This window comes from Bufo bufo, chromosome 2, assembly GCF_905171765.1.
Source record: "Bufo bufo chromosome 2, aBufBuf1.1, whole genome shotgun sequence".
NCBI classification, from domain to species: Eukaryota; Metazoa; Chordata; class Amphibia; order Anura; family Bufonidae; genus Bufo; species Bufo bufo.
The window spans coordinates 396,002,948-396,029,523 of NC_053390.1; the positions used below are offsets into that span (position 1 = coordinate 396,002,948).

At 41.9% G+C, this 26,576-nt stretch overlaps 1 protein-coding gene across 1 annotated transcript in view; it reads right to left on the minus strand.

The window, feature by feature from the left end:
• The window catches only part of SH3GL2 (SH3 domain containing GRB2 like 2, endophilin A1), a 161,489-nt gene that overhangs the window by 46,872 nt on the left and 88,041 nt on the right, over positions 1-26,576 (minus strand). The window contains exon 2 of the mRNA XM_040417241.1: positions 15,127-15,195. Coding sequence (XP_040273175.1) covers positions 15,127-15,195 — 69 coding nt within the window. The remainder of the gene's footprint in view (positions 1-15,126; positions 15,196-26,576) is intronic.

The following is a 26,576-nucleotide window of genomic DNA, read 5'->3' on the forward strand; positions in this document are numbered from 1 at the left end:
CTGGATCAACTTGCAGGAACTTGCAGGATAACAGGCCGAACCAGATGGACAGATGTCTTTTTTGGGCCTTATAAACTATGTTACTGTAGCTGCATGTTTATAGCACTCCTGGGTTAATGAATTATAACCGGTAACACCTGTTGACGGAACCATATGATTAATCCACTATATACGGCTATCTTTGAGAATTTTGTGCATTTATGGTTCTTTAATATATGTTATGATTAAAGGGTATGTTTTAATAGAAAGGCATTTGGTCTGTCAGCAGTGACTAATTTATCAGGACTTGCAGTCTAAACTAATTGTACCCTCATTTTTTTCAATTCATTTAAAAGTGTTAAAAAGATAAAAAGCTTTAACTTTACATACAAAGTTGCTTAAGGGAAATACGGTACAATAGGATTTCTGTAATTGGGCATTGAGTTTATAAAGGCTATCATTGTTTCAGCATACCTCTATCCCACTTTCTTGGATGCTGCTTTTTATTACATTTTACTCATGCTTTGATCTTCTTAGGAAACAACTTTCATTATAGACTATGGGGAGTTATGGTTGTTGATAAAATATATTATACTGTACTTATGGCAAAAAAAAGTTTATTTGTTTAAGAGGAAATGCCCACCTTTACAACAAAAACCTTTTTGTATTGATTCAATGCATACAATAAAAATGATATAACTTAGTATTGATTTAAAAAAAATCTAGCATTTTGCATTTACAGACCTATGTGTTTCCATGGTCACAGACTAAAAAGAACGTCATCTCCAGACAGCACGTTATAGATTCAGTATAAGGCCTCATGCACATTTATAGGCATTTATTAAAAAGGATCTGTGACAAAAACCGGATCCTCAACAAAAAAAAAACTAACGGATGCCGCATCAGTTTTTTTCAGCGGACGCACAATTTGCGGATGCAAAAAACTATTGTCGTGTGCATGAAGCCTAACTTGTATTTCATTCATTTATATACCTGCTTATTCCAGACTTTAAAGTCCTATCAGTGACTGACAGCTATCTCTGTATACACAGTCATAGAGGGAAGGTCCTATCAGTGACTGACAGCTATCTCTGTAGAGGGAAGGTCCTATCAGTGACTGACAGCTATCTCTGTATACACAGTCATAGAGGGAAGGTCCTATCAGTGACTGACAGCTATCTCTGTATACACAGCCATAGAGGGAAGGTCCTATCAGTGGCTGACAGCTATCTCTGTATACACAGTCATAGAGGGAAGGTCCTATCAGTGACTGACAGCTATCTCTGTATACACAGCCATAGAGGGAAGGTCCTATCAGTGACTGACAGCTATCTCTGTATACACAGTCATAGAGGGAAGGTCCTATCAGTGACTGACAGCTATCTCTGTAGAGGGAAGGTCCTATCAGTGACTGACAGCTATCTCTGTATACACAGTCATAGAGGGAAGGTCCTATCAGTGACTGACAGCTATCTCTGTATACACAGTCATAGAGGGAAGGTCCTATCAGTGACTGACAGCTATCTCTGTATACACAGCCATAGAGGGAAGGTCCTATCAGTGGCTGACAGCTATCTCTGTATACACAGTCATAGAGGGAAGGTCCTATCAGTGACTGACAGCTATCTCTGTATACACAGCCATAGAGGGAAGGTCCTATCAGTGGCTGACAGCTCTCTGTATACACAGTCATAGAGGGAAGGTCCTATCAGTGACTGACAGCTATCTCTGTATACACAGTCATAGAGGGAAGGTCCTATCAGTGACTGACAGCTATCTCTGTATACACAGTCATAGAGGGAAGGTCCTATCAGTGACTGACAGCTATCTCTGTAGAGGGAAGGTCCTATCAGTGACTGACAGCTATCTCTGTATACACAGTCATAGAGGGAAGGTCCTATCAGTGACTGACAGCTATCTCTGTATACACAGTCATAGAGGGAAGGTCCTATCAGTGACTGACAGCTATCTCTGTATACACAGTCATAGAGGGAAGACTGTCAGTCACTGATAGGACCGCCTGCTTTATTTCAAAGCCCAGAATGAGCAGGAATTTTAACCATTTCACATCCACCCATAGGATATAAACGTCCTATGGGTGGATGTTTATCTCTGAATGGAAGTTCTGGAACGTCCATTCACAGATGGCAGCTGCCTGCTAATCCTGCAGCTGCTGAGCGGGGGGGGGGGGGGGGGGGGGGTCAGCTGTCAGTGACAGCAGGGCAACCCGGAGAGAAGGCAGGGACACAGTTCCCAGGTGTCCCTGTCTTCTAGACCGCTGTACACACAGAGCTCAACGAGAGCTGTGTATACAGATCAGGAAGCGATATGCGACAACCGGGGCCGGGTGAGTGCAGGAACTGTCGGGTCTTCTACAGACCTCGATCAGCCCTGCACTGAGGGTGTACAGCGCGGTATACCGCTGTACAGCCTCTCTGGGGGGTGTATTTCCGCTGTAATCATGCTACTATGTCAGCCCCAGTTACAGGAGAAATCATTAGTGGGGAAAAATAAGTTAAATGTCCCCCAGAGGTCTTGTATGACCATATGGGGAATGCAAAGTGTAAAACAAAAAAAAATAAAGTGTCTTAAAAAAAAAAAAAAAGTTTAAAATCAGTTTAACCCCTTTAGGACACAGCCTTATTGGACCAGGCCATTTTTTGCAAATCTGACCGGTGTCACTTTATGTGGTGATAACTTTAAAACGCTTTGACTTATCCAGGCCATTCTGAGATAGTTTTTTCGTCACATATTGTACTTCATGACACTGGTAAAATGAAGTAAAAAAAAATCATTTTTATTTATAAAATAAATACCAAATGTACCAATTTTTTTTTAAAAATTGCAGATTTCCAAGTTTCAATTTCTCTACTTCTATAATACATAGTAATACCTCCAAAAATAGTTAGTACTTTACATTCCCCATATATCTACTTCCTGTTTGGATCATTTTGGGAATTATATTTAATATTTTGGGGATGTTACAAGGCTTAGAAGTTTAGAAGCAAATCTTGAAATTTTTCAGAAATTTTCAAAAACCCAATTTTTAGGGACCAATTCAGGTCTGAAGTCACTTTGTGAGGTTTACATAATAGAAACCACCCAAAAATGACCCCATTCTAGAAACACCCCTCAAGGTATTCAAAACTGATTTTACAAACGTCGTCAACCCTTTAGGTGTTCCACAAGAGTTAATGGCAAATGGAGATAAAATTTCATAATTTAGATTTTTTGGCAATTTTAATTTTAATCCATTTTTTTCAGTAACAAAGCAAGGGTTAACAGCCAAACAAAATGCTATATTTATTGCCCTGATTCTGTAGTTTGCAGAAACACCCCATATGTGGCCGTAAACTACTGTACGGGCACACAGTAGGGCGAAGAGGGAAAGGTGCGCCGTGTGGTATTTGGAATGAAGATTTTGCTGCACCCCTAGAGTAGAAACTCCATAAAAGTGACCCCATTTTGGAAACTACAGGATAAGGTGGCAGTTTTGTTAGGACTATTTTTAGGCTTCCTGCACTGTATACACAGTGCTCGGTGAGCGCTGTGTATACAGCGATCTAGAAGGCAGGGACACCTGGGCACTGTCCCTGCCTTCTCTAAGGGTTGCCCTGCTGTCACTGACAGCGGGCAACCCAATCTGCAGCTGCATGATTACAGTGCAGCTGCAGTCTCTGAATGGACGTTCAGGAACGACCATTCAGAGATATAGAACCACCTTCCGGACGTTTTTAGTCTATGGGCGGACGGGAAGTGGAGAAAAAAAATAATTAAATAAATTAAAATAATAAGTTTTGAAAATATAAAAAAAAATTCAAACGTTAAATCACCCCACTTTCCCCAAAAAAATTAACAAAAAAAAGAACATTATGGACAGTCGCATGCAAAAACACCCATACTATTAAAATATTTTAAAAGTTAGCCCATGTGGTGAAGGATGTAACACAAAAAAATGATTTGCCATTTTTCCATCACTTTATCTCCCAAGAAAATTGAGTAAAAAGTGATCAAGTCATACACACCCCAAAATAGTATTGTCAAAAAAGACAGATTTCCCTCAAATGAGCCCCCACACATCTCTGTAGACATAACTATAAAAAAAAAAAGTTATGGGAGTCACCGAGGAGCAGGGGTTCTGTTAGGGTTGCCACCTTTCCCAACAAAAAATAATAGTAACACAAATTAAAAAGGTTGGTGTGTCTATTTAAGTTTTATTTAACCTCTATTTTTGAAATGATTATGCTGGGATTTGAACTCACAGCCATCTACATTAACCCCTTTAGGACCCTGGGATTTTCCATTTTTGCGTTTTCGTTTTTCACTTCCCGCCTTCCCATAGTCCTAACTTTTTTATTTTTCCATTCACATAGCCTTATGAGGGCTTATTTTTTGAGGGACAGGTTGTACTTTCTAATGGCACCATTTACAGTTGCATGCCATGTAGTAGGGAGTGGGAAAAAAAATTCCAAATGGGGTAGAATTGGGAAAAAACGCAATTCTGATAAAGGTTTTTTTTTTGTTTGTTTTTTTACACTGTACACTATGCGGTAAAATTGACCTGTTATTTTCATTCCCCAGGTCAGTACGGTTTCAACAATACCACACTTTTACAACAACAATTTTAAGACTGAAAAAAAAAAAATTTTACTTTTGAGGAAATTTTTTTTTTTTTTCAGAAGCATATTCTGACCCCCTTTTTTGTAGCTACAGTATGTGTACGGGGCTGTGTGAGGGCTCGATTTTTGCGGGACGATCTGTTCTTTTCAGTGATACCAATTAAGTGTGTGCGACTTTTTGATCACTTTTTATGAAAAAATTATTGTGTAGTTGAAGTGACAAAAAATTGCAAAATTGGCCGTTTTTATTTTTTTTCCCCGCTACACCATTTGCCGTATGCAATTAAGATTGTTACATTTTAATAGTATGGGCATTTTCGCACGTGCCGATGCCCATGATGTTTTTTTTTTTATTGGTTAAGTGTTTTTATTTTAAGGAAAGGGGTGATTTGAACTTTTTTTTTTTTTTATATATTTGTAAAAACTTTTTTTTTTTTAAGTCACATTGATTGACAATAACTGGCAATCATTCGATTGCCCATAGTATTCAGTGATGGCTAAATAGCCATCATTGAAGACTTCAATTGCACTATATCAATACAAGGCTGCCACCTAGTGGCCTGTATTTATATATACATCTAATTGACTCGGAAGCCAGCTTGGGGCTTCGGTCAATTAGATCGAGGTAACAGGTCCCCCGATCTCAGCCGGGGAACGATGTTACCGGAAGCGCGCGACTATCCAGAGGATAGATCATCAGCAGAACCCCTTTAAACCTCTCTGACTTCCTCTGATAGGACAGGAAAAACACAGTCTCAGGATGTGGTGTCATAGAGACGACTAGGGAAAAGGCGCATGTCCCCCAAAATAGTACCAATCAAAACGTCACCTTATCCTGCAAAAAATGAGACCCTAAGGCCCCTTTCACACGAGCGGGTTTTCCACGCGGGTGCAATGCGTGACATGAACGTATAGCACCCGCACTGAATCCTGACCCATTCATTTCAATGGGTCTGTGTATATGACCGTTGTTTTTCACGCATCAGTTCTGCGTTGCGTGAAAATCGCAGCATGTTCTATATTCAGCGTTTTTCATGCAGCCCTGGCCCCATAGAAGTGAATGGGGCTGCGTGAAAAACACATTGCATCCGCAAGCAAGTGCGGGTGCGATGCGTTTTTCACTGATGGTTGCTAAAAGATGCACCCTAAGACAAAAACGCATCAAAACGCATTGCACCCTAAGACAATCGGTCAAAAAATAAAAAAGCTATGGCTCTCAGACTATGGAGACAATAAAACATCATTTTTTTTGTTTAAAAAATGCTATTTAACCACCTCCGGACCGCTGTACGCACAGATGCGTCCTGGAGGTGGTTGATTCATTCCGAGTGGACGCGCCGGCGCGTCCTCTCGCGAGATTTCCTGTGAACGCGCGCACACAGGCGCGCGCGCTCACAGGAACTGACGGTAAGAGAGTTGATCTCCAGCCTGCCAGCGGCGATCGTTCGCTGGCAGGCTGGAGATGTGTTTTTTTTAACCCCTAACAGGTATATTAGACGCTGTTTTGATAACAGCGTCTAATATACCTGCTACCTGGTCCTCTGGTGGTCCCCTTTGTTTGGATCGACCACCAGAGGACACAGGTAGCTCAGTAAAGTACCACCAAGCACCACTACACTACACTACACCCCCCCCCCCGTCACTTATTAACCCCTTATTAGCCCCTGATCACCCCATATAGACTCCCTGATCACCCCCCTGTCATTGATTACCCCCCTGTCATTGATCACCCCCTGTCATTGATCACCCCCCTGTAAAGCTCCATTCAGACGTCCGCATGATTTTTACGGATCCACTGATAGATGGATCGGATCCGCAAAACGCATCCGGACATCTGAATGAAGCCTTACAGGGGTGTGATCAATGACTGTGGTGATCACCCCATATAGACTCCCTGATCACCCCCCTGTCATTGATTACCCCCCTGTAAAGCTCCATTCAGATGTCCGCATGATTTTTACGGATCCACTGATAGATGGATCGGATCCGCAAAACGCATCCAGGCGTCTGAATGAAGCCTTACAGGGGCGTGATCAATGACTGTGGTGATCACCCCATATAGACTCCCTGATCACCCCCCTGTCATTGATCACCCCCCAGTAAAGCTCCATTCAGATGTCCGCATGATTTTTACGGATGCACTGATAGATGGATCGGATCCGCAAAACGCATACGGACGTCTGAATGAAGCCTTACAGGGGCGTGATCAATGACTGTGGTTATCACCCCATATAGACTCCCTGATCACCCCCCTGTCATTGATTACACCCCTGTCATTGATCAACCCCCTGTAAAGCTCCATTCAGATGTCCGCATGATTTTTACGGATGCACTGATAGATGGATCGGATCCGCAAAACGCATCCGGACGTCTGAATGAAGCCTTACAGGGGCGTGATCAATGACTGTGGTGATCACCCCATATAGACTCCCTGATCACCCCCCTGTCATTGATTACCCCCCTGTCATTGATTACCCCCCTGTAAAGCTCCATTCAGACGTCCGCATGATTTTTACGGATCCACTGATAGATGGATCGGATCCGCAAAACGCATCCGGACGTCTGAATGAAGCCTTACAGGGGCATGATCAATGACTGTGGTGATCACCCCATATAGACTCCCTGATCACCCCCCTGTCATTGATTACCCCCCTGTAAAGCTCCATTCAGATGTCCGCATGATTTTTACGGATGCACTGATAGATGGATCGGATCCGCAAAACGCATCCGGACGTCTGAATGAAGCCTTACAGGGGCGTGATCAATGACTGTGGTTATCACCCCATATAGACTCCCTGATCACCCCCCTGTCATTGATTACCCCCCTGTAAAGCTCCATTCAGATGTCCGCATGATTTTTACGGATGCACTGATAGATGGATCGGATCCGCAAAACGCATCCGGACGTCTGAATGAAGCCTTACAGGGGCGTGATCAATGACTGTGGTTATCACCCCATATAGACTCCCTGATCACCCCCCTGTCATTGATTACCCCCCTGTAAAGCTCCATTCAGATGTCCGCATGATTTTTACGGATGCACTGATAGATGGATCGGATCCGCAAAACGCATCCGGACGTCTGAATGAAGCCTTACAGGGGCGTGATCAATGACTGTGGTTATCACCCCATATAGACTCCCTGATCACCCCCCTGTCATTGATTACCCCCCTGTAAAGCTCCATTCAGATGTCCGCATGATTTTTACGGATGCACTGATAGATGGATCGGATCCGCAAAACGCATCCGGACGTCTGAATGAAGCCTTACAGGGGCATGATCAATGACTGTGGTTATCACCCCATATAGACTCCCTGATCACCCCCCTGTCATTGATCACCCCCCTGTCATTGATCACCCCCCCTGTCATTGATCACCCCCCCTGTCATTGATCACCCTCTGTAAGGCTCCATTCAGACATTTTTTTGGCCCAAGTTAGCAGAATTATTATTTTTTTTGCTTACAAAGTCTCATATTCCACTAACTTGTGTCAAAAAATAAAATCTCACATGAACTCACCATACCCCTCACGGAATCCAAATGCGTAAAATTTTTTAGACATTTATATTCCAGACTTCTTCTCACGCTTTAGGGCCCCTAGAATGCCAGGGCAGTATAAATACCCCACATGTGACCCCATTTCGGAAAGAAGACACCCCCAGGTATTCCGTGAGGGGCATATTGAGTCCATGAAAGATTGAAATTTTTGTCCCAAGTTAGCGGAACGGGAGACTTTGTGAGAAAAAAATTAAAAATATCAATTTCCGCTAACTTGTGCCAAAAAAAAAAAATTCTATGAACTCGCCATGCCCCTCATTGAATACCTTGGGGTGTCTTCTTTCCAAAATGGGGTCACATGTGGGGTATTTATACTGCCCTGGCATTCTAGGGGCCCCAAAGCGTGAGAAGAAGTCTGGTATCCAAATGTCTAAAAATGCCCTCCTAAAAGGAATTTGGGCACCTTTGCGCATCTAGGCTGCAAAAAAGTGTCACACATCTGGTATCGCCGTACTCAGGAGAAGTTGGGGAATGTGTTTTGGGGTGTCATTTTACATATACCCATGCTGAGTGAGAGAAATATCCTGGTCAAATGCCAACTTTGTATAAAAAAATGGGAAAAGTTGTCTTTTGTCAAGATATTTCTCTCACCCAGCAAGGGTATATGTAAAATGACACCCCAAAACACATTCCCCAACTTCTCCTGAATACGGCGATACCACATGTGTGACACTTTTTTGCAGCCTAGGTGGGCAAAGGGGCCCATATTCCAAAGAGCACCTTTAGGATTTCACAGGTCATTTACCTACTTGCCACACATTAGGGCCCCTGGAAAATACCAGGGCAGTATAACTACCCCACAAGTGACCCCATTTTGGAAAGAAGACACCCCAAGGTATTCCGTGAGGGGCATGGCGAGTTCCTAGAATTTTTTATTTTTTGTCACAAGTTAGTGGAAAATGCAGATTTTTATTTTTTTATTTTTTTTTCATACAAAGTCTCATATTCCACTAACTTGTGACAAAAAATAAAAACTTCCATGAACTCACTATGCCCATCAGCGAATACCTTGGGGTCTCTTCTTTCCAAAATGGGGTCACTTGTGGGGTAGTTATACTACCCTGGCATTCTAGGGGCCCAAATGTGTGGTAAGGAGTTTGAAATCAAATTCTGTAAAAAATGACCTGTGAAATCCGAAAGGTGCTCTTTGGAATATGGGCCCCTTTGCCTACCTAGGCTGCAAAAAAGTGTCACACATCTGGTATCTCCGTACTCAGGAGTAGTTGGGGAATGTGTTTTGGGGTGTCATTTTACATATACCCATGCTCGGTGAGAGAAATATCTTGGCAAAAGACAACTTTTACCATTTTTTTATACAAAGTTGGCATTTGACCAAGATATTTATCTCACCCAGCATGGGTATATGTAAAAAGACACCCCAAAACACATTCCTCAACTTCTCCTGAATACAGAGATACCAGATGTGTGACACTTTTTTGCAGCCTAGGTGGGCAAAGGGGCCCATATTCCAAAGAGCACCTTTCGGATTTCACAGGTCATTTTTTACAGAATTTGATTTCAAACTCCTTACCACACATTTGGGCCCCTAGAATGCCAGGGCAGTATAACCACCCCACAAGTGACCCCATTTTGGAAAGAAGAGACCCCAAGGTATTTCGTGATGGGCATAGTGAGTTCATAGAAGTTTTTATTTTTTGTCACAAGTTAGTGGAATATGAGACTTTGTAAGAAAAAGAAAAAAAAAAAATCATCATTTTCCGCTAACTTGTGACAAAAAATAAAAAGTTCTATGAACTCACTATGCCCATCAGCGAATACCTTAGGGTGTGTACTTTCCGAAATGGGGTCATTTGTGGGGTGTTTGTACTGTCTGGGCATTGTAGAACCTCAGGAAACATGACAGGTGCTCAGAAAGTCAGAGCTGCTTCAAAAAGCGGAAATTCACATTTTTGTACCATAGTTTGTAAACGCTATAACTTTTACCCAAACCATTTTTTTTTTACCCAAACATTTTTTTTTTATCAAAGACATGTAGAACAATAAATTTAGAGCAAAATTTATATATGGATGTCGTTTTTTTTGCAAAATTTTACAACTGAAAGTGAAAAATGTCATTTTTTTGCAAGAAAATCGTTAAATTTCGATTAATAACAAAAAAAGTAAAAATGTCAGCAGCAATGAAATACCACCAAATGAAAGCTCTATTAGTGAGAAGAAAAGGAGGTAAAATTCATTTGGGTGGTAAGTTGCATGACCGAGCAATAAACGGTGAAAGTAGTGTAGGTCAGAAGTGTAAAAAGTGGCCTGGTCTTTCAGGGTGTTTAAGCACTGGGGGCTGAGGTGGTTAAGTTTTACACAGTAATAAGAAAAAGTATACATATTAGGTATTGTCACGTCTGTAATGATCTGCTCTATAAAAATGTCACATGACTTAACCCCTCAGGTGAACGCTGTAAAAATAAATAAATTAAAACTGTGCTAAAACAACCAATTCTTTTGTCACCTTGCCCCATAAAAAGTGTAATAATGAATGATCACAAAATCATATGTACTCAAAAATGCTGCCAATAAAAACGTCAACTCTTCCTGCAAAAAACGAGCCCCTGCACAAGATGATCGGCAGAAAAATAAAAAAAAAATGTCATTCAGAAAATGGAAACCCAAAAACAATTTTTTTTCAAAAAATGCTTTATTATGTAAAACTGAAACAAAGTAGACATATTTGATATCATTGTGTCCATAACAACCTGCTCTATAAAAAAATAGCACATGATCTACCCTGTCAGATGAATGTTGTAAAAAGTAAAAAATAAAAACAATGCCAAAAACAGCCATTTTTTGGTTACCTTGCCTCAAAAAAAAAAAATAGACCAATCAAAGATCATATGTACCCCAAAATAGTACTGATAAAACTGGCACCTTATCCCCTAGTTTTCAAAATGGGGTCACTTTTTGGGAGTTTTTACTGTAAGGGTGCATCAGGGGGGTTTCAAATGGGACATGGCATCTAAAAACCAGTTCAGCAAAGTCTGCCTTCCAAAAACCATACAGCGCTCCTTTTCTTCTGCGCCCTGCCGTGTGCCCTTACATCAGTTTACGACCACATGTGGGGTGTTTCTGTAAACCGCAGAATCAAGGTAATAAATATTGAGTTTTGTTTGGCTGTTAACCCCCGATGTGTTAAAGAAAAATAATTATTAAAATGGAAATTCTGCCAAAAAAAGTGTAATTTAGAAAGGTCATCTCCATTTTCCTTTAATTCTTGTGGAACACCTAAAGGGTAAACAAAGTTTGTAAAATCAGTTTTGAGTAACTTGAGGGGTGTAGTTTCTACAATGGGGTCATTTACGGGGGAGTTTCCACTATGTAAGCCCCACAAAGTGACTTCAGACCTGAACTGGTCCTTAAAAAGTGGGTTTTAAGAATTGCTTCTAAAATTCTAAGCCTTCTAACGTTCTAAAAAAAAATATATGACATTTACAAAATGATGTCAACATAAAGTAGACATATGGGGAATGTTAAGTAATAAATATTTTATGAGGTATCACTTTCCGTTTTAAAAGCAGAGAAATTGAAATTTTAAAAATTGCTAATTTTTCAAAACTTTTGGTAAATTTTGGATTATGTTATAAATAAAGGTGAAATATATAGACTCAAATTTACCACTGTCATGAAGTACAATGTGTCACGAGAAAATCTCAGAATGGCTTGGATAAGTAAAAGCGTTATTACCACATAAAGTGACACGTCAGATTTGCAAAATTAGGCTCTGTTAGGAAGGGGGTAAATGGCCCAGATGTGAAGTGGTTTATGAATAAAATACAAGTTAGGCCTCATGCACGCGGCCGTTGGTCGGCTGCGGCCGTATTGCACCACACACCATGGATGCGGACCAATTCACTTTAATGGGTCCGCAATTCCGGAGATGCGGAACGGAGTAACGGAATGGAACACCGGAAGCACTACGGAGTGCTTCAAGTCATATTTTTTGCGCTGCGGACAGACCACGGACCCATTCAAGTTGAATGGCCCCGGCCCGCTGCACGGATGTTGCCCGTGCATTGGGGACCGCAATTGCGGCCCCCAATGCACGGAACGGTTGCACAACGGCTGTGTGCAGGAGGCCTTCTACTGAATCTTTTCCCATAAATCTATATATCAATCTGCTCAGCTCCTCCTGCTCTATAACAAGCTGCCGGCAGCTCAAAAACACCATGTGCAATGTAACAGGTTCCCTTTAATTCATGTACATAAGGCCTTGTGGTGGGGCTAAAAATATGGCTCCAACATTAAGCAGTGCTTACATGCTCTGTGGTACCATAACTATTAGGGCTCTGCTCATATGTTTCTGCAGAAACTTGGCAATAGACATTAAAAATCACTGAATTGTATATACCAATTGTGTACAGATTCCCGATGCAGCAAGATGACTACTTTCCCATCACTATCCATTCTGTGCACATACAGTATCAAGCTTCATTTTGAAGATAAAAAGAAATCCGCCATTATTGTGCCTTCAGCACATTGTGTTTCTCTGAAAAGGTTTGCACATGAATGATGTGAGGAAAATCAGCAGGAGTTTCAATGACCCAGTACATGGCAGAATTACAGTGGATTTTAGACTCTAAATACCAAATGTATGGTTGTCAGAAGGCAATCATTGGGATGAGCCGGCACTGTGTATGTCACAGCAGTGCCAAATTGTGAAAAGGTGCAATGTGTGACTGTAGAAACCACGTAGTCTTGTGAATAATTATATTCCGGGGTTATCAAAATCGAGAATTAGACCTCCCAGGAATCCTCACACTGCTAACATACAGGGTCTCACATTTCCTCTCTGCTGTCTGGCTGTGATCGTCATTCCACTCCATAATTAAAGTCACAAATGATATCACTAACTTCACAGCAAACCTTTCTGGTTTCTTTATTACATTTAAAGCTGTAATAGATGTCATTTTTTTCCCTTCGCTTTATTCACATTTCGCAAGTGCTCTTATATGAAGTGAAGGAAATTACTACAGAATCCCTCTAATAAGGAAACATCGCTGTTAAAGGGAACCTGTCACCGGGATTTTGTGTATAGAGCTGAGGACATGGGTTGCTAGATGGCCGCTAGCACATCCGCAATACCCAGTCCCCATAGCTCTGTGTGCTTTTATTGTGTAAAAAAACTGATTTGATACATATGCAAATTAACCATAGATGAGTCCTGTACGTGAGATGAGTCAGGGACAGGACTCATCTCAGGGTAATTTGCATATGCATAAATGTATTTATTTTTTTACACAATAAAAGCACACAGAGCTATGGGGACTGGATATTGCGGATGTGCTAGCGGCCATCTAGCAGCCCATGTCCTCAGCTCTATATACAAAATCCCGGTGACAGGTTCCCTTTAAAGAGGTTGTCTGGGGGCTTAATATTGATGACTTCTCTGGGAGCCTTCACATTCGAAGTACAAATGCTCCAGAATTGGTATCTGATGGCTAATGCACAGATCCATATAGAGAAATCTTCCCATCTTGGAGAAAATTCCTTTCTTTTTAGAGTTTTCAGGTGTCTTCACATGCAGAAAACTTTGTTTCAGAAAATTTCTGCGTCTGAAAATCTGTTCCAATTATCTGAATAGAGCTTGCAAAAATCTATGCACCTGCGGCCAAAACAACCCCATGGGACTGATTTTCAGTTGCTGTTTCTGCAACAAAGTCTTCTGCATCTGAAGACACCTGAAAACTCTCTAAAAAGAAAGGAATTTTCTCTAAGATGGGAAGATTTCTCTGCATGGATCTGTGCATTAGACATCAGATACCAATTGGAGCATTTTTACTTAGAATTCCTTGATGTGACATTCCTCGGTTTCCTCCTGGAAATGTAAGAATGAGGCTTGGTCTACATGGAGACCCGATCATTATTATTTTCCCTTATAACATGGTTATAAAGGGAAAATAATAGCATTCTTAATACAGAATACATAGTACAATAGCGCTGGAGGGGTTAAAATAAATAAATAAAAAATTTAACTCACCTTAATCCACTTGCTCGCGCAGCCCGGCTTCTCTTCTGCCTTCATCTGTGAGGAATAGGACCTTTGATGATGTCACTGCGCTCATCACATGGTCCATCACATGATCTTTTAACATGGTGATGGATCATGTGACGGACCATGTGATGAGCGTAGTGACGTCACCACAGGTCCTTTTCCTGCGCACAGCAAAGATGAAGACAGAAGAGAAGCCGGGCTGCGCGAACAAGTGGATTAAGGCGATGTTAAATTTTGTAAAAATAAATAAATTTAACCCCTCCAGCCCTATTGTACTATGCATTCTGTATTCAGAATGCTATTATTTTCCCTTATAACCATGTTATAAGGGAAAATAATAAAATCTACACAACACCTAACCCAAACCCGAACTTCTGTGAAGAAGTCCGGGTTTGTGTTTGGGTACCAAACATGCAGATTTTTCTCATGCGCATGCAAAACGCATTACAGTTTTGCACTCGCATGCATTTTCCCGCAACGCACCCGCATCTGATGCCCGTGTGAAAGCGGCCTTAATCTTTGACTACTACAAGGTCACTGTATGGTCACTGACAGTTGGAACTTACATCATTCATGTGAACATGGATCCTGTGTCTCCCTCTATGGAATGGCACTACCAGTACATTTATTTCTATTGGACTGCTGGAGATTGGTGAGGATCTTTACTTGACAGCCCCATAGAAATTAATGGAGCGTCAGTATCCATACTCAATCTCTGCCACATTCATATGGGGAGAAAAAAGGAACTCCCATTCTCATGATCAGAGGAGTTCCAGTAGACAGATTGCCACCAATCATACATGTATTTCCTATCCTGTGGATAAGAGGATGCCTTTAAAACCTAGTACAAAGTACAACCCTTTAATAAAAAACATTGAGAATTTCAAGAATAGAGGCTAACTACATTGGATGTCAGGTGAGGCAACCTCTCGTACAAAAGAAACTAAGTGTGTAGACACAGACACTTACCCTTTCCATTTCTTTGAAGTCTTCATCTAGCTTGGTGCCCTCAGCTCCTCCAACCTTTTCACTCACTTTCTGTAAGAAAATTAAGAAAACTTATTAAAATGTCCTAAAACTAAAACATTTTATCTGCCTTAAAATAAAAATATTTATACAGAAGCATGGACTTAGACACCAAATGCATACTTCACAATTTCCTGGTGACTTATTGGATGCTATGTTACACATCAGGAGAGAGATCTTGGAGTCTCATGCAAAAAAAATAACCATGGGCCCCTTATCAACCATCATAATTACAATACGCCCAAGCAATGTTAACACAGACCCTGCTCTTAAGGGCCCTTTGCATGGGTCAACTGACTTGGCAATTATCACCAACGATCTGTTTGTTCTCTATAATTGCCTGTTAGGCCTCTTGCACACGAATGTGTGCGCCCCGTTGCCGTATTGTGGACCGCATTTGCAGATCCGCAATACACGGGTGCCGTTCCGCATCCATCACTTGAATGGGTCCGCAAATCCGGAGATGCGGAATGGTGCGGAACGGAAGCACGGAACGGAACCCTACAAAAGCACTACGGAGTGCTTCCGTGGGGTTTCGTCCCATACTTCCGTTCCGCAAAAAGAAAGAACATGTTCTAACTTTTTGCAGATCGGCCGGATCGCGGACCCATTAAAGTGAATGGGTCCGCGATCCGTTGCGGCTACCCCACGAATGGTGTTCGTGCATTGCGGGCCGCAGCACGACCACAGGGTGCACACGTTCGTGTGCAAGAGGCCTTAGTTAGAGGAGGGAGAGCTACATCAACAATCATCTCCCAGATTCATTGTTTCTGGGCAGCAGCTTCCTCTTTACAATCTGCTGCCCAGAAAAGATAATTTTGGTATCCCTTCCTAGCTAAGGGTCCTTGTACATTGCCTTTAAGGGGTTGTCAGGGTTCAAAGCTCAACCCGGACATAACCCATTCTTCACCCAGACAGCACCTCTGAGTTGAGTATCGGAGCATTTCATAAGTTGATAATTGGAGCCCAGGGCTCTTTCATCAGATCCAGTGACGTACCAGGTATCACCATGGGAATGCTAGGCAGAGGCTTCCGCCTAGCAGTGAGCCCAGTGACATCGCTGGCACTAATGGGCAGGCTTTAACACTGCCCTAGCCTGTAAAATAGGCTAGGGAAGCTCTAAAATCCACCCATTAGTGCCAGTGATTTCCCCCGGGAACACTGCTAGGCAGAAGTCTCCGCCTAGCAGTGTAAACATATAAAACAGAACAGCCCTTGTCCTGAGCGATGCAGCGCAGGGTAAGGGAGAGCATTGGAGCATGAAATGCTCTGATTCTCCAGTCAGAGGCGCTGTCTGCATGAAGGAGGGTATATGTATGGGTTCAGCTCTGAACCCGGACAACCCCTTTAAGGGCAAATTGCTTAGTCCACTTCAGTTTCAAGCTACATTGCATTAGAAAAAAAGTCATAGTTTCAGTATATGTGGGATTTTTGCTGTATTTCCCTTTCATGCCAAACAAAACAATGGTGCACATTAGCCTCAAAACTTTTAAAACATTATGTCATAACCTATTTATTTACAACGTATCAACCCACTGAAAGAAAAAACTGGAGTAAAGTAGCAGACAACTGGTGCAAGCTCACTAGAAGCAGACCTACAAGAATGACAGGGGTGCAAAGAGTAGTAGACAATCAGGGTCAGAACCTGGAGAGATAGACAGAGCCAAAACAACAGACAAGAGGTTAGTCCTGAAACTAGCCACAGTCAGAATACCAGGAAAATCATCAGAAGTCAATTTAGCAGATGAGAGGTTAATCCAGAAACTAGCCACAGTCAGAATACCAGGAAAATAAGTAAAAGCCAGCTCAGCAAATAATGGGTTAACCCATAAATCCAGATACTAGGAGACTCAGTGGAAGCCAAATCAACAGATGAGAAGTTAATCCAGAAAACAAGCCTAGGTCAGTACACAAAGGGCTAATGAGCAGGCCTTCAGTTCAAGTACAAAGCACAGAGGTACAAACAGATCCAGAACACCTGACACCAGGCTTAAAGAAGCACTGTGTTTTCAAAAATCTTTTCATTAATCAGTAGTACAGTGTGTGTACATGAAGAACAACAATGGCCATTATATGACTTATCTGCAATTTTAGCAGTTTTCCTCTATGCTTTCTGAACATCTAGTTTGCAGTCCTCTCAGACATGGCGGGTGGAGACTAGCTGCCATTTACTGCACACACAAAAAGTAAGGGAAAATCTCCTTCCTAACTACCTCACAGTCCCTCAGAAGTAGCCCCAGAATAATAGAGGACATTACAGATAAAGTACTGGCCTGTATTTTTGTGAATGAAGCACTTAAAGGGTTTCTATCACTTGGTATCACATATTTAGGTGTCAGACACTAGCGATCCGCTAGTGTCTGCTCTAACAAACCATCCTAATATAATAGGTTTTGGGGCAGCCGTTTCGCTAAAAAAAAGAACTTATATCTATAGGCTAATGAGCCTCTAGGTGCTATGGGGGCGTCATTAGCACCTAGAGGCTCCGTCTACCTTCATAAACTGCCGCCGCCCAGCACGTCCATCTCCTGCTGAATGCGATCCTCCCCGCGCGCGTCTCTGTTCGGCGCATGCGCAGTGAATGTCTGACCGCTTCCCTGCACAGACATCTCCACTGCGCCTGTTCCTCGGAGCACTATGATGTCTGGGCGGCGGCAGTTTATGAAGGTAGACGGAGCCTCTAGGTGCCAATGACGCCCCCATAGCACCTATAGGCTCATTAGCATATAGATATAAGTTCTTTTTTTAGCGAAACGGCTGCCCCAAAACCTATTATATTAGGATGGTTTGTTAGAGCAGACACTAGCGGATCGCTAGTGTCTGACACCTAAATATGTGATACCAAGTGATAGAAACCCTTTAAGATGAGAAATAACATTCCAATGTAGCTGTGCAGCCTCTCTGCCTGTGCCCATCTCACTCCTTTACTGCTTATTCTCCCCCCCCCCTCCTCTCTCCATAGACTTGCATGCGACATGTGCATTGATATCATGGGGGGGGGGGGGGGGGAGCTGGTAAACAGCCAATAACAGGAGAACTACAGATTGCCCTTAAAAACATCACAAGGCTTCTTGTGATCACTTGTACTAGTTGTGTGAAACATTAGTGACCATTTAAATCCCCTGTCTTGCTCTAGGACTGGATGCTGAGCCAGGAACCCGATTGGTTTGGCTTCAATACTCACTGATATGTCGACCAGCTGGGGCTTGATTTTTTTGGCACGGCAACCCTCCCACAGCCATGCACAGCATCTTGGCTAGGTAAACTGTTGACACCCACACAACTAAAACAACTGAATGGTAGTACAAAAACAAAGGTTTTTTCTTTCCTGCGCCTTTTTCAGATTTTTTTTAATCAGGTGATTTTCACTGGGAAAAAAAGCATCTGCTTAAAAAAAAGCCACCTCAACTGTTTGTTAAAGACGCATGAATTTCATGGAATTTTTTTAGGAGCCAAAAACAGTGAAATAAAAAAAATCAAAAAAATCTGTGTGGATTAGTTTTTACACAGATCCTTCAGTGCCTAAATGCCTGAAACATACTTACTTCAGAATCTTTAACTTTATATGTGCATGATTAAAATGCTTGGATCAAATTTGTGAAAGACCCACTGAGCAAAATGTTAGAAGCACTAAAAGTTTACAGCATACAATAGAACATTTAAATTGGTGGAAATGTATATGACATTTTCTATTCCTTCTTTAATAATGTACATAATAAGTTAAATACTCAAGAGACAATAACACTGCAGGAACACAGATAAGGCTACTTTCACATCAGTCAGAGGATCTCAAAACTGGAGGAAAAAACTCTTCAGTTTTGTCCCCTTTCATTGTCAAAAAACTGAATGGAATGGAGTGCACCAGAATGCATTCCGTTCCGTTCCCATGATGCACACAAAAGCGCTGCAAGATGCATTTTTGAGTGTGTCATGGGATACGGAGCAAGACGGATCTGGCGTGAAACCCAATGTAAGTCAATGGTGCATACAGTTGTGTTCAAAATAATAGCAGTGTGTTTAAAAAGGTGAATAAAGCTGAAAATCCTTCTAATAGCTTTTATTTCCATACACACAAATGCATTGGGAACACTACACATTCTATTCCAAATCAAAACATGAAGAAAAATATATCAAATTTGTGTTGTTCCTCTAAAAAATATTTAAGAAAAGTGAATATTAGACTGTTCAAAAAAATAGCAGTTTGTATTCTTCTTTACAAACTCAAACATTCACTATATAAACTGAAAAATGTTTGAAGATTTTGCTTTCCTTTGAACCACTTAACTAATATTTAGTTGTATAACCACTGTTTCTGAGAACTGCTGTACATCTGAGTTGCATGGAGTCAACCAACTTCTGGCCCCTGTGAACAGGTATTCCAGCCCAGGATGATTGGACTACATTCCACAGTTCTTCTCTATTTCTTGGTTTTGCCTCAGAAACTGCATTTTTGATGTCACCCCACAAGTTTTCTATTGGATTAAGATCGGAGGATTGGGCTGGCCACTCCATAACGTCAATCTTGTTGGTCTGGAACCAAGATGTTGCACGTTTACAGGGGTGTTTGGGGTCGTTGTCTTGTTGGAACACCCATTTCAAGGGCATTTCCTCTTCAGCATAAGGCAGCATCTCTTCAAGTATTCTGATGTATTCAAACTGATCCATGATCCCTGGTATGCGATAAATAGGCCCAACACCGTAGTATAAGAAACATCCCCATATCATGATGCTTGCGCCACCATGCTTCACTGTCTTCACAGTGTACTGAATTCAGTGTTTGGGGGTCATCTGACAAACTGTCTCCGGCCACTAGACCCAAAAAGAACAATCTTACTTTCATCAGTCCACAAAATGTCTCTTTAGGCCAGTCAATGTGCTCTTTGGCAAATTGTAACCTCTTCAGCACATGTCTTTTTTTTCCCAACAGTGGGACTTTGCGGGGGCTTCTTGCAGATAGCTTGGCTTCACATAGGCGTCTTCTAATTGTAACAGTACTCACAGGTAACTTTAGACCTTTGATCTTCCTGGAGCTGATTGTTGGCTGAGTCCTTGCCATTTTGGCTATTCTTCTATCCATTTGAATGGTAGTTTTTCGCTTTTTTCCACGTCTTTCAGGTTTTGGTTGCCATTTTAAAGCATTTGCAATCATTTTAGCTGAGCAGCCTATCATTTTCTGCACTTCTTATATGTTTTCCCCTCTCCAATCAACTTTTTAATCAAGGCACGCTGTTCTTCTGAACAATGTCTGGAACGACCCATTTTCCCCAGAATTTCAGAGAGAAATGGACTGTAACCAGCATGTACAACATTTGCTGCCTTCCTTCCTTAAATAAGGGCAATAATTGCCACCTGTTTTTTAAAGAATGAATGACCTCACTCATTGAACTCCACACTGCTATTATTTTGAACATGCTCCTTTCAAATAGTGATTCAATTACACAGAATCAGCAGCATGTATATCATGACTGTTGGGTCTGTTGGATTTCTTTTACTCTACTACACCTTTAAGTAAATTATTTGCCATGTAGAAGTATAATTTCTACCAAAAAGAGTGAGTGATGTCTGACTGCTATTATTTTGAACACAACTGTATCATCAATACTTTGGACTGCAAGGATTAAATTGTGCGCTTAACCAAGCAACACCATAATCACAAATAAGAGGCCCACTGTGCAACCGTCTGTCATGACCGTTCTCAGAGAGCCATCGAGAAGTAGCCAGCAGGTTCCCTTTAACCCTTTCAAGACCGGGTGTTTTTCAGTTTAAATTTTTTTACTACCAGCTCTCCCAAAGCCATAACTTTTTCTTATTTTTTCATTCACGTAGCAGTATGAGGGCTTGTTCTTTGCGGGACAAGATGCACTTTCTAATGGCACTATTTACGGTTGCATACAATGTGGTGGGAAGCGGGACAAAAATTCCAAACAGGGTGAAATTTAAAAAAAAAAAAAAACACACAATTCCACAACAGTTTTATGGGTTTCATTTCTACGGCATTCCAAATACTTTGGTCCTTTCAGTCGCCATATTCTGACCCCTATAACTTTTTTTGCAGTTACATTATGTATGGAGCTGTGTGAAGGCTCATCTTTTGTGGGGTGATCTGTACTTTTATTAATACCATGGGGTGTGTAAGACTTTTTGATCACTTTTTATTAAATTTTTTGTGGGAGGAGAATGCCAGATTGAAATAAATCTGGACCATCTCTGGATCCATGTGGTAAAGGGCTGGTTTTAGCTTCGTTAGATATTGTGAAGTGCTGTATCATAGCCTCATCCCTAGTAATCTTCTTACCAGTGACTGTATTTGTGAGTTATAACCTCTCTTCTGATCCTTAGTTGTGTCATGTGACCAGCAATCAGACTCTCCAACTGACACAGGACTGGAAGTCAGTTACTTCTCTATTCATTCCTATGAGATTGATATTGAGGCTCCCATAGTAATACATAGAGAACAGAGGTCGCACTACGTTTTTTCCAGAAGAGTAAAAATACTCCTCTGACCATTTTTGAGGGGTATTTTTTACCCGAGGAGGAGTACGAAAGCTGCAGTAATACAAATACATAATAGGTAGGCCTGCGCTTGTTCACATCTGCGTTGGAGGTTGCGTTTGGAGCCTCCGTTGCAGATTCTGTCAAAAGACCAGACAAAAAAGCCTTATATGCAGCACTTTTTTGTCTGGTAACAAGACAGGCTCGTGAACGGAAACAGAACGGACTCCTTCATAGTCGGCGGAGTCTGTTCAGCTTCTTTCTTTTATGTACACAAAAAACGTATATATGTTACGACGCCACAGACAGATGCCATACTGTTGCATCCGAACAGAGTTCCATTGTAAAAAATAAAAATAAATAAAAAATAAAAAAAGTTAGCCTTCATGTTTTTTTTTTTGCTGAACCTTGCAGGATGGAAAAACGTGGTACACTACACTTTCCCATCCTACAGAGTTTCTGCAAAAAAAAGTATACTTTTTTTTTTTAAACAATGGAACTCTGTGGGCTGTGATTGCCGCAAAAGTTGGCTCTACAAAGTATTGACTTTAGGGGGGTGAATAGTTATGTACATTGACTTTTTAAGTTATTTTGTCCTATTTGTTGTTTGCTTCACAATAAAAAAAAATAAAAAAAAAATAAAAAATAAAAACACATCTTCAAAGTTGTGGGCATGTTCTGTAAATTAAATGATGCAAATCCTCAAACAATCCATTTTAATTCCAAAATACAAAAAAAGTCAAGGGGGTTAATACATATGCAAGGCACTGTACATGTGTGTGATGTATGTAGTGCAGTGTGTTATGTATACATGCGCTGTCTCTTTGATGTCCAGGGCTGTTTGTCACCTCTGAGGAGTCCTCTTCAGCTCCTCTGCCATGTTTTCCGGGGTCCTTGTGCAGCGCGCCCCGCTCTCCTTACTTTAAAAACTCCCGGGAGCCGGACCCTCCTTCTTTCAGCTCCCGCCGGCATCCCCTGCTGCAGTGCGCTGTATCGCTCCGGCGCCCGCCCAAACCATCCAATATTAAAGCTTCTTACTGTATGGAGCTTTGCTATTGGTCATTTCAGGCACAGGCAGCATCGCTGCGCTGCCCGTGCCGTTGCCTGTGCTGCTGAATATAGGGGAAAAGTCTAAAGGCGTATTCGTACGCCTTAGACCTTTTCCAGGGAGTAAAATGGCCTCAACAGGCGTCAATGACGCTTGTGCAGGAGTTATTGCGACCGCTGATAGAGAAACTGACTTCCTGTCCACACATAAGATCTGTGTTATTTATTGCCTCCTTTGCTGGTTTGATTTATTTTTTCCATCATATTATACATTTCTGGTACATTACCCTGCAATCCAGCAGCGGTTGCAGTGCTTGCACACTATAGGAAAAAAGAGTTGATCTCTCTGGTGGCCGGGAGCATGAGAGCATGCATAGGCATGCATGCGCAGCAGTTCCTGGCCATGCCACCCCATATCTGTGCTACAGCGGTGGTCATAACCCCTGCAAACGAGCAGTGTATAATGTGAAGGAGAATTTTATTAAGCCAGCAAAGGAGGAAATATGGTCAATCACAGTACATTAGTAAAAGAGTTAACTTTGTCTACATGAGACAAATTGAGACAACCTCTTTAAGAAAACATAATAAGTTAGTTTAGCTCATTTGGAAAGTAATCACTTCTAATCTAAATAGAATTGTGCTTGTCATCGCTATTAATAAGGAATGAATAGCAGTCACAGCTTTGCTAGACTGTAATTTCTATGAAAAATAATTTAGCACAGTCTGATACAGAGAAGCCTATCATCCTCTATTTTACCAGATGACTTGCTATTATTCAAACTAGACTTTTTTTGTCTCTGTATATTTTTTTTATTATTTAATTTATTCCCTCAAAGTAGGGCTTCTCTGTCTGAGGGGCATTTTCTAGAAAGAGTCGCAGTCTCATCCATAGGTGATGAATGCTATTCCTCTAATGCCATGGCCAGGCTCAGGCAAAATGACTTTATATGGACCAGATGTTGTACATTTTTGAATGGCAGATTATTAATTCTTTTGCACACCATACACTATTTGGAACAGTTGAACATTTATAAGGTGCTGTTCAGTCCTTGTTTAGTTAAAGGGGTTGTCTCACTTGAGTAAGGGCTCTTTCACACTTGCGTTGTCCGGATCCGGCGTGTACTCCACTTGCCGGAATTACACTCCGGATCCGTAAAAAACGCAAGTGTACTGAAAGCATTTGAAGACGGAACCGTCTTCCAAATGCTTTCAGTGTTACTATGGCAGCCAGGACGCTATTAAAGTCCTGGTTGCCATAGTAGGAGCGGGGAGCGGGGGAGCGGTATACTTACAGTCCGTGCGGCTCCCGGGGCGCTCCAGAATGACGTCAGGGCGCCCCATGCGCATGGATGACGTGTCCAATGCGATCACATGATCCATGCGCTTGGGGCGCCCTGACGTCACTCTGAAGCGCCCCGGGAGCCGCACGGACGGTAAGTACACTGCTCCCCCGCTCCCCGCTACACTTTACCATGGTAAACAGGACTTTAGCGTCCCGGCAGCCATGGTAACCATTCAGAAAAAGCTAAATGTCGGGTCCGGCAATGCGCCGAAACGACGTTTAGCTTAAGGCCGGATCCGAATCAATGCCTTTCAATGGGCATTAATTCCGGATCCGGCCTTGCGGCAAGTGTTCCGGATTTTTGGCCGGAGCAAAAAGCGCAGCATGCTGCGGTATTTTCTCCGGCCAAAAAACGTTCCGTTTCGGAACTGAAGACATCCTGATGCATCCTGAACGGATTTCACTCCATTCAGAATGGATGGGGATAATCCTGATCAGGATTCTTCCGGCATAGAGCCCCAATGACGGAACTCTATGCCGGAAAAAAAGAACGCAGGTGTGAAAGAGCCCTAAGTTGCATTTATCATGTAGAGAAAGTTAGTACAAGGCACTTACTAATGTATTGCGATTGTCCATATTGTCTCCTTGCTGACTTCATTCATTTTTCCATCGTGTTATACACTTCTTGTTTCTATAGTTACGACCATCTTGCAATCCAGCAGTGGTGGTCGTGCTTGCACACTATAGGAACAAGCGCTGGTCTCTTTGGTGACTGGGACCCCAGGAGTGTGCACAGGCCAGTGGTTTTTCCTAGAGTGTGCAGGCACTGCCACCACTGCTGGATTACAGGGTTGTCGCAACCATGGAAACAAGCAGTGTATAATGTGATGGAAAAATGAATCAGGCCAGCAAAGGAGACAATATGGACAATCACAATATATTAGTAAGTGCCTTGTATTAACTTTCTCTACATGCTGAAGTGAGACAAACTCTTTAACTATGCTTGGCGTACACAGCTGCTACAAGGATGCATACATCATACATTGGTTAAAAGGGGTTTCCCACCTTTTAAATATTGATGACCTATCCAAAGTACATTGATCAACTGCTACAGCAGCTGGCGCTAGGAAACTAAAACCTGGATGGAGCCAGAAGCAGAAGGTTCAGTCCACCGTATAGTGGCTGTGCAAGAGCACAAGTGAATAGAAGATGAGCTGCAGTACAACGGCACGGCCACCACACAGTGTACAGAGCCTTCTGCTTCCAGTGCTGGTGGCTGCCAGAAAACAGCTGATCAGCATGGGTGCTGCATGTCAGAACCCCGCCAATCTGGTACTGATGACCTATCCCAAGGATAGATCATCAATAACTAAGTAGAAAAAAAATACACAAAGTCTGAGAAGTTAATCAAAGTATAATGTTTTTCCTATGCCAACTTTTTAAGGCTCCACATAACAAAGCAGCAAAATAGCTCACTGTTTAGCACTGTTAGGCCTCATTCACATTTCATTTGGCCATTTTTAGAATCACCAGTAATTAGTGGTCATCAAAAAATAGGGCATGTGCTATTTTTGGCTGTCTCCACGGCAAGACGGACTACATTGAAGTCAATGGGCCCATTTTTAACAACCTCAGCCCCCATAGCTTAAACACCCTTAATGACCAGGCCACTTTTTACACTTCTGCACTACACTACTTTCACCATTTATTGCTTGGGTATATGTAAAAAGACACCCCAAAACACATTGCCCAACTTCTCCTGAGTACGGTGATACCAGATGTGTGACACTTTTTTGCAGCCTAGGTGGGCAAAGGGGCCCACATTCCAAAGAGCACCTTTCGGATTTCACCGGCCATTTTTTTTACAGATTTTGATTTCAAACTACTTTGCACGCATTCGGGCCCCTAAAATGCCAGGGCAGTATAACTACCCCACAAGTGACCCCATTTTGGAAAGGAGACACCCCAAGGTATTTCGTGATGGGCATAGTGAGTTCATGGAAGTTTTTATTTTTTGTCACAAGTTAGTGGAATATGAAACTTTGTAAGAAAAAATAAATAAATAATAAATCATCATTTTCCGCTAACTTGTGACAAAAAATAAAAAATTCTAGGAACTCGCCATGCCCCTCACGGAATACCTTGGGGTGTCTTCTTTCCAAAATGGGGTCACTTGTGGGGTAGTTATACTGCCCTGGCATTCTAGGGGCCCTAATGTGTGGTAAGTAGTTTGAAATCAAAATGTGTAAAAAATGATCTGTGAAATCCTAAAGGTGCTCTTTGGAATGTGGGCCCCTTTGCCCACCTAGGCTGCAAAAAAGTGTCACACATGTGGTATTGCCGTACTCAGGAGAAGTTGGGCAATGTGTTTTGGGGTGTCTTTTTACATATACTCATGCTGGGTGAGAGAAATATCTCGGCAAAAGACAACTTTTCCCATTTTTTATACAAAGTTGGCATTTGACCAAGATATTTATCTCACCCAGCATGGGTATATGTAAAATGACACGCCAAAACACATTGCCCAACTTCTCCTGAGTACGGTGATATCAGATGTGTGACACTTTTTTGC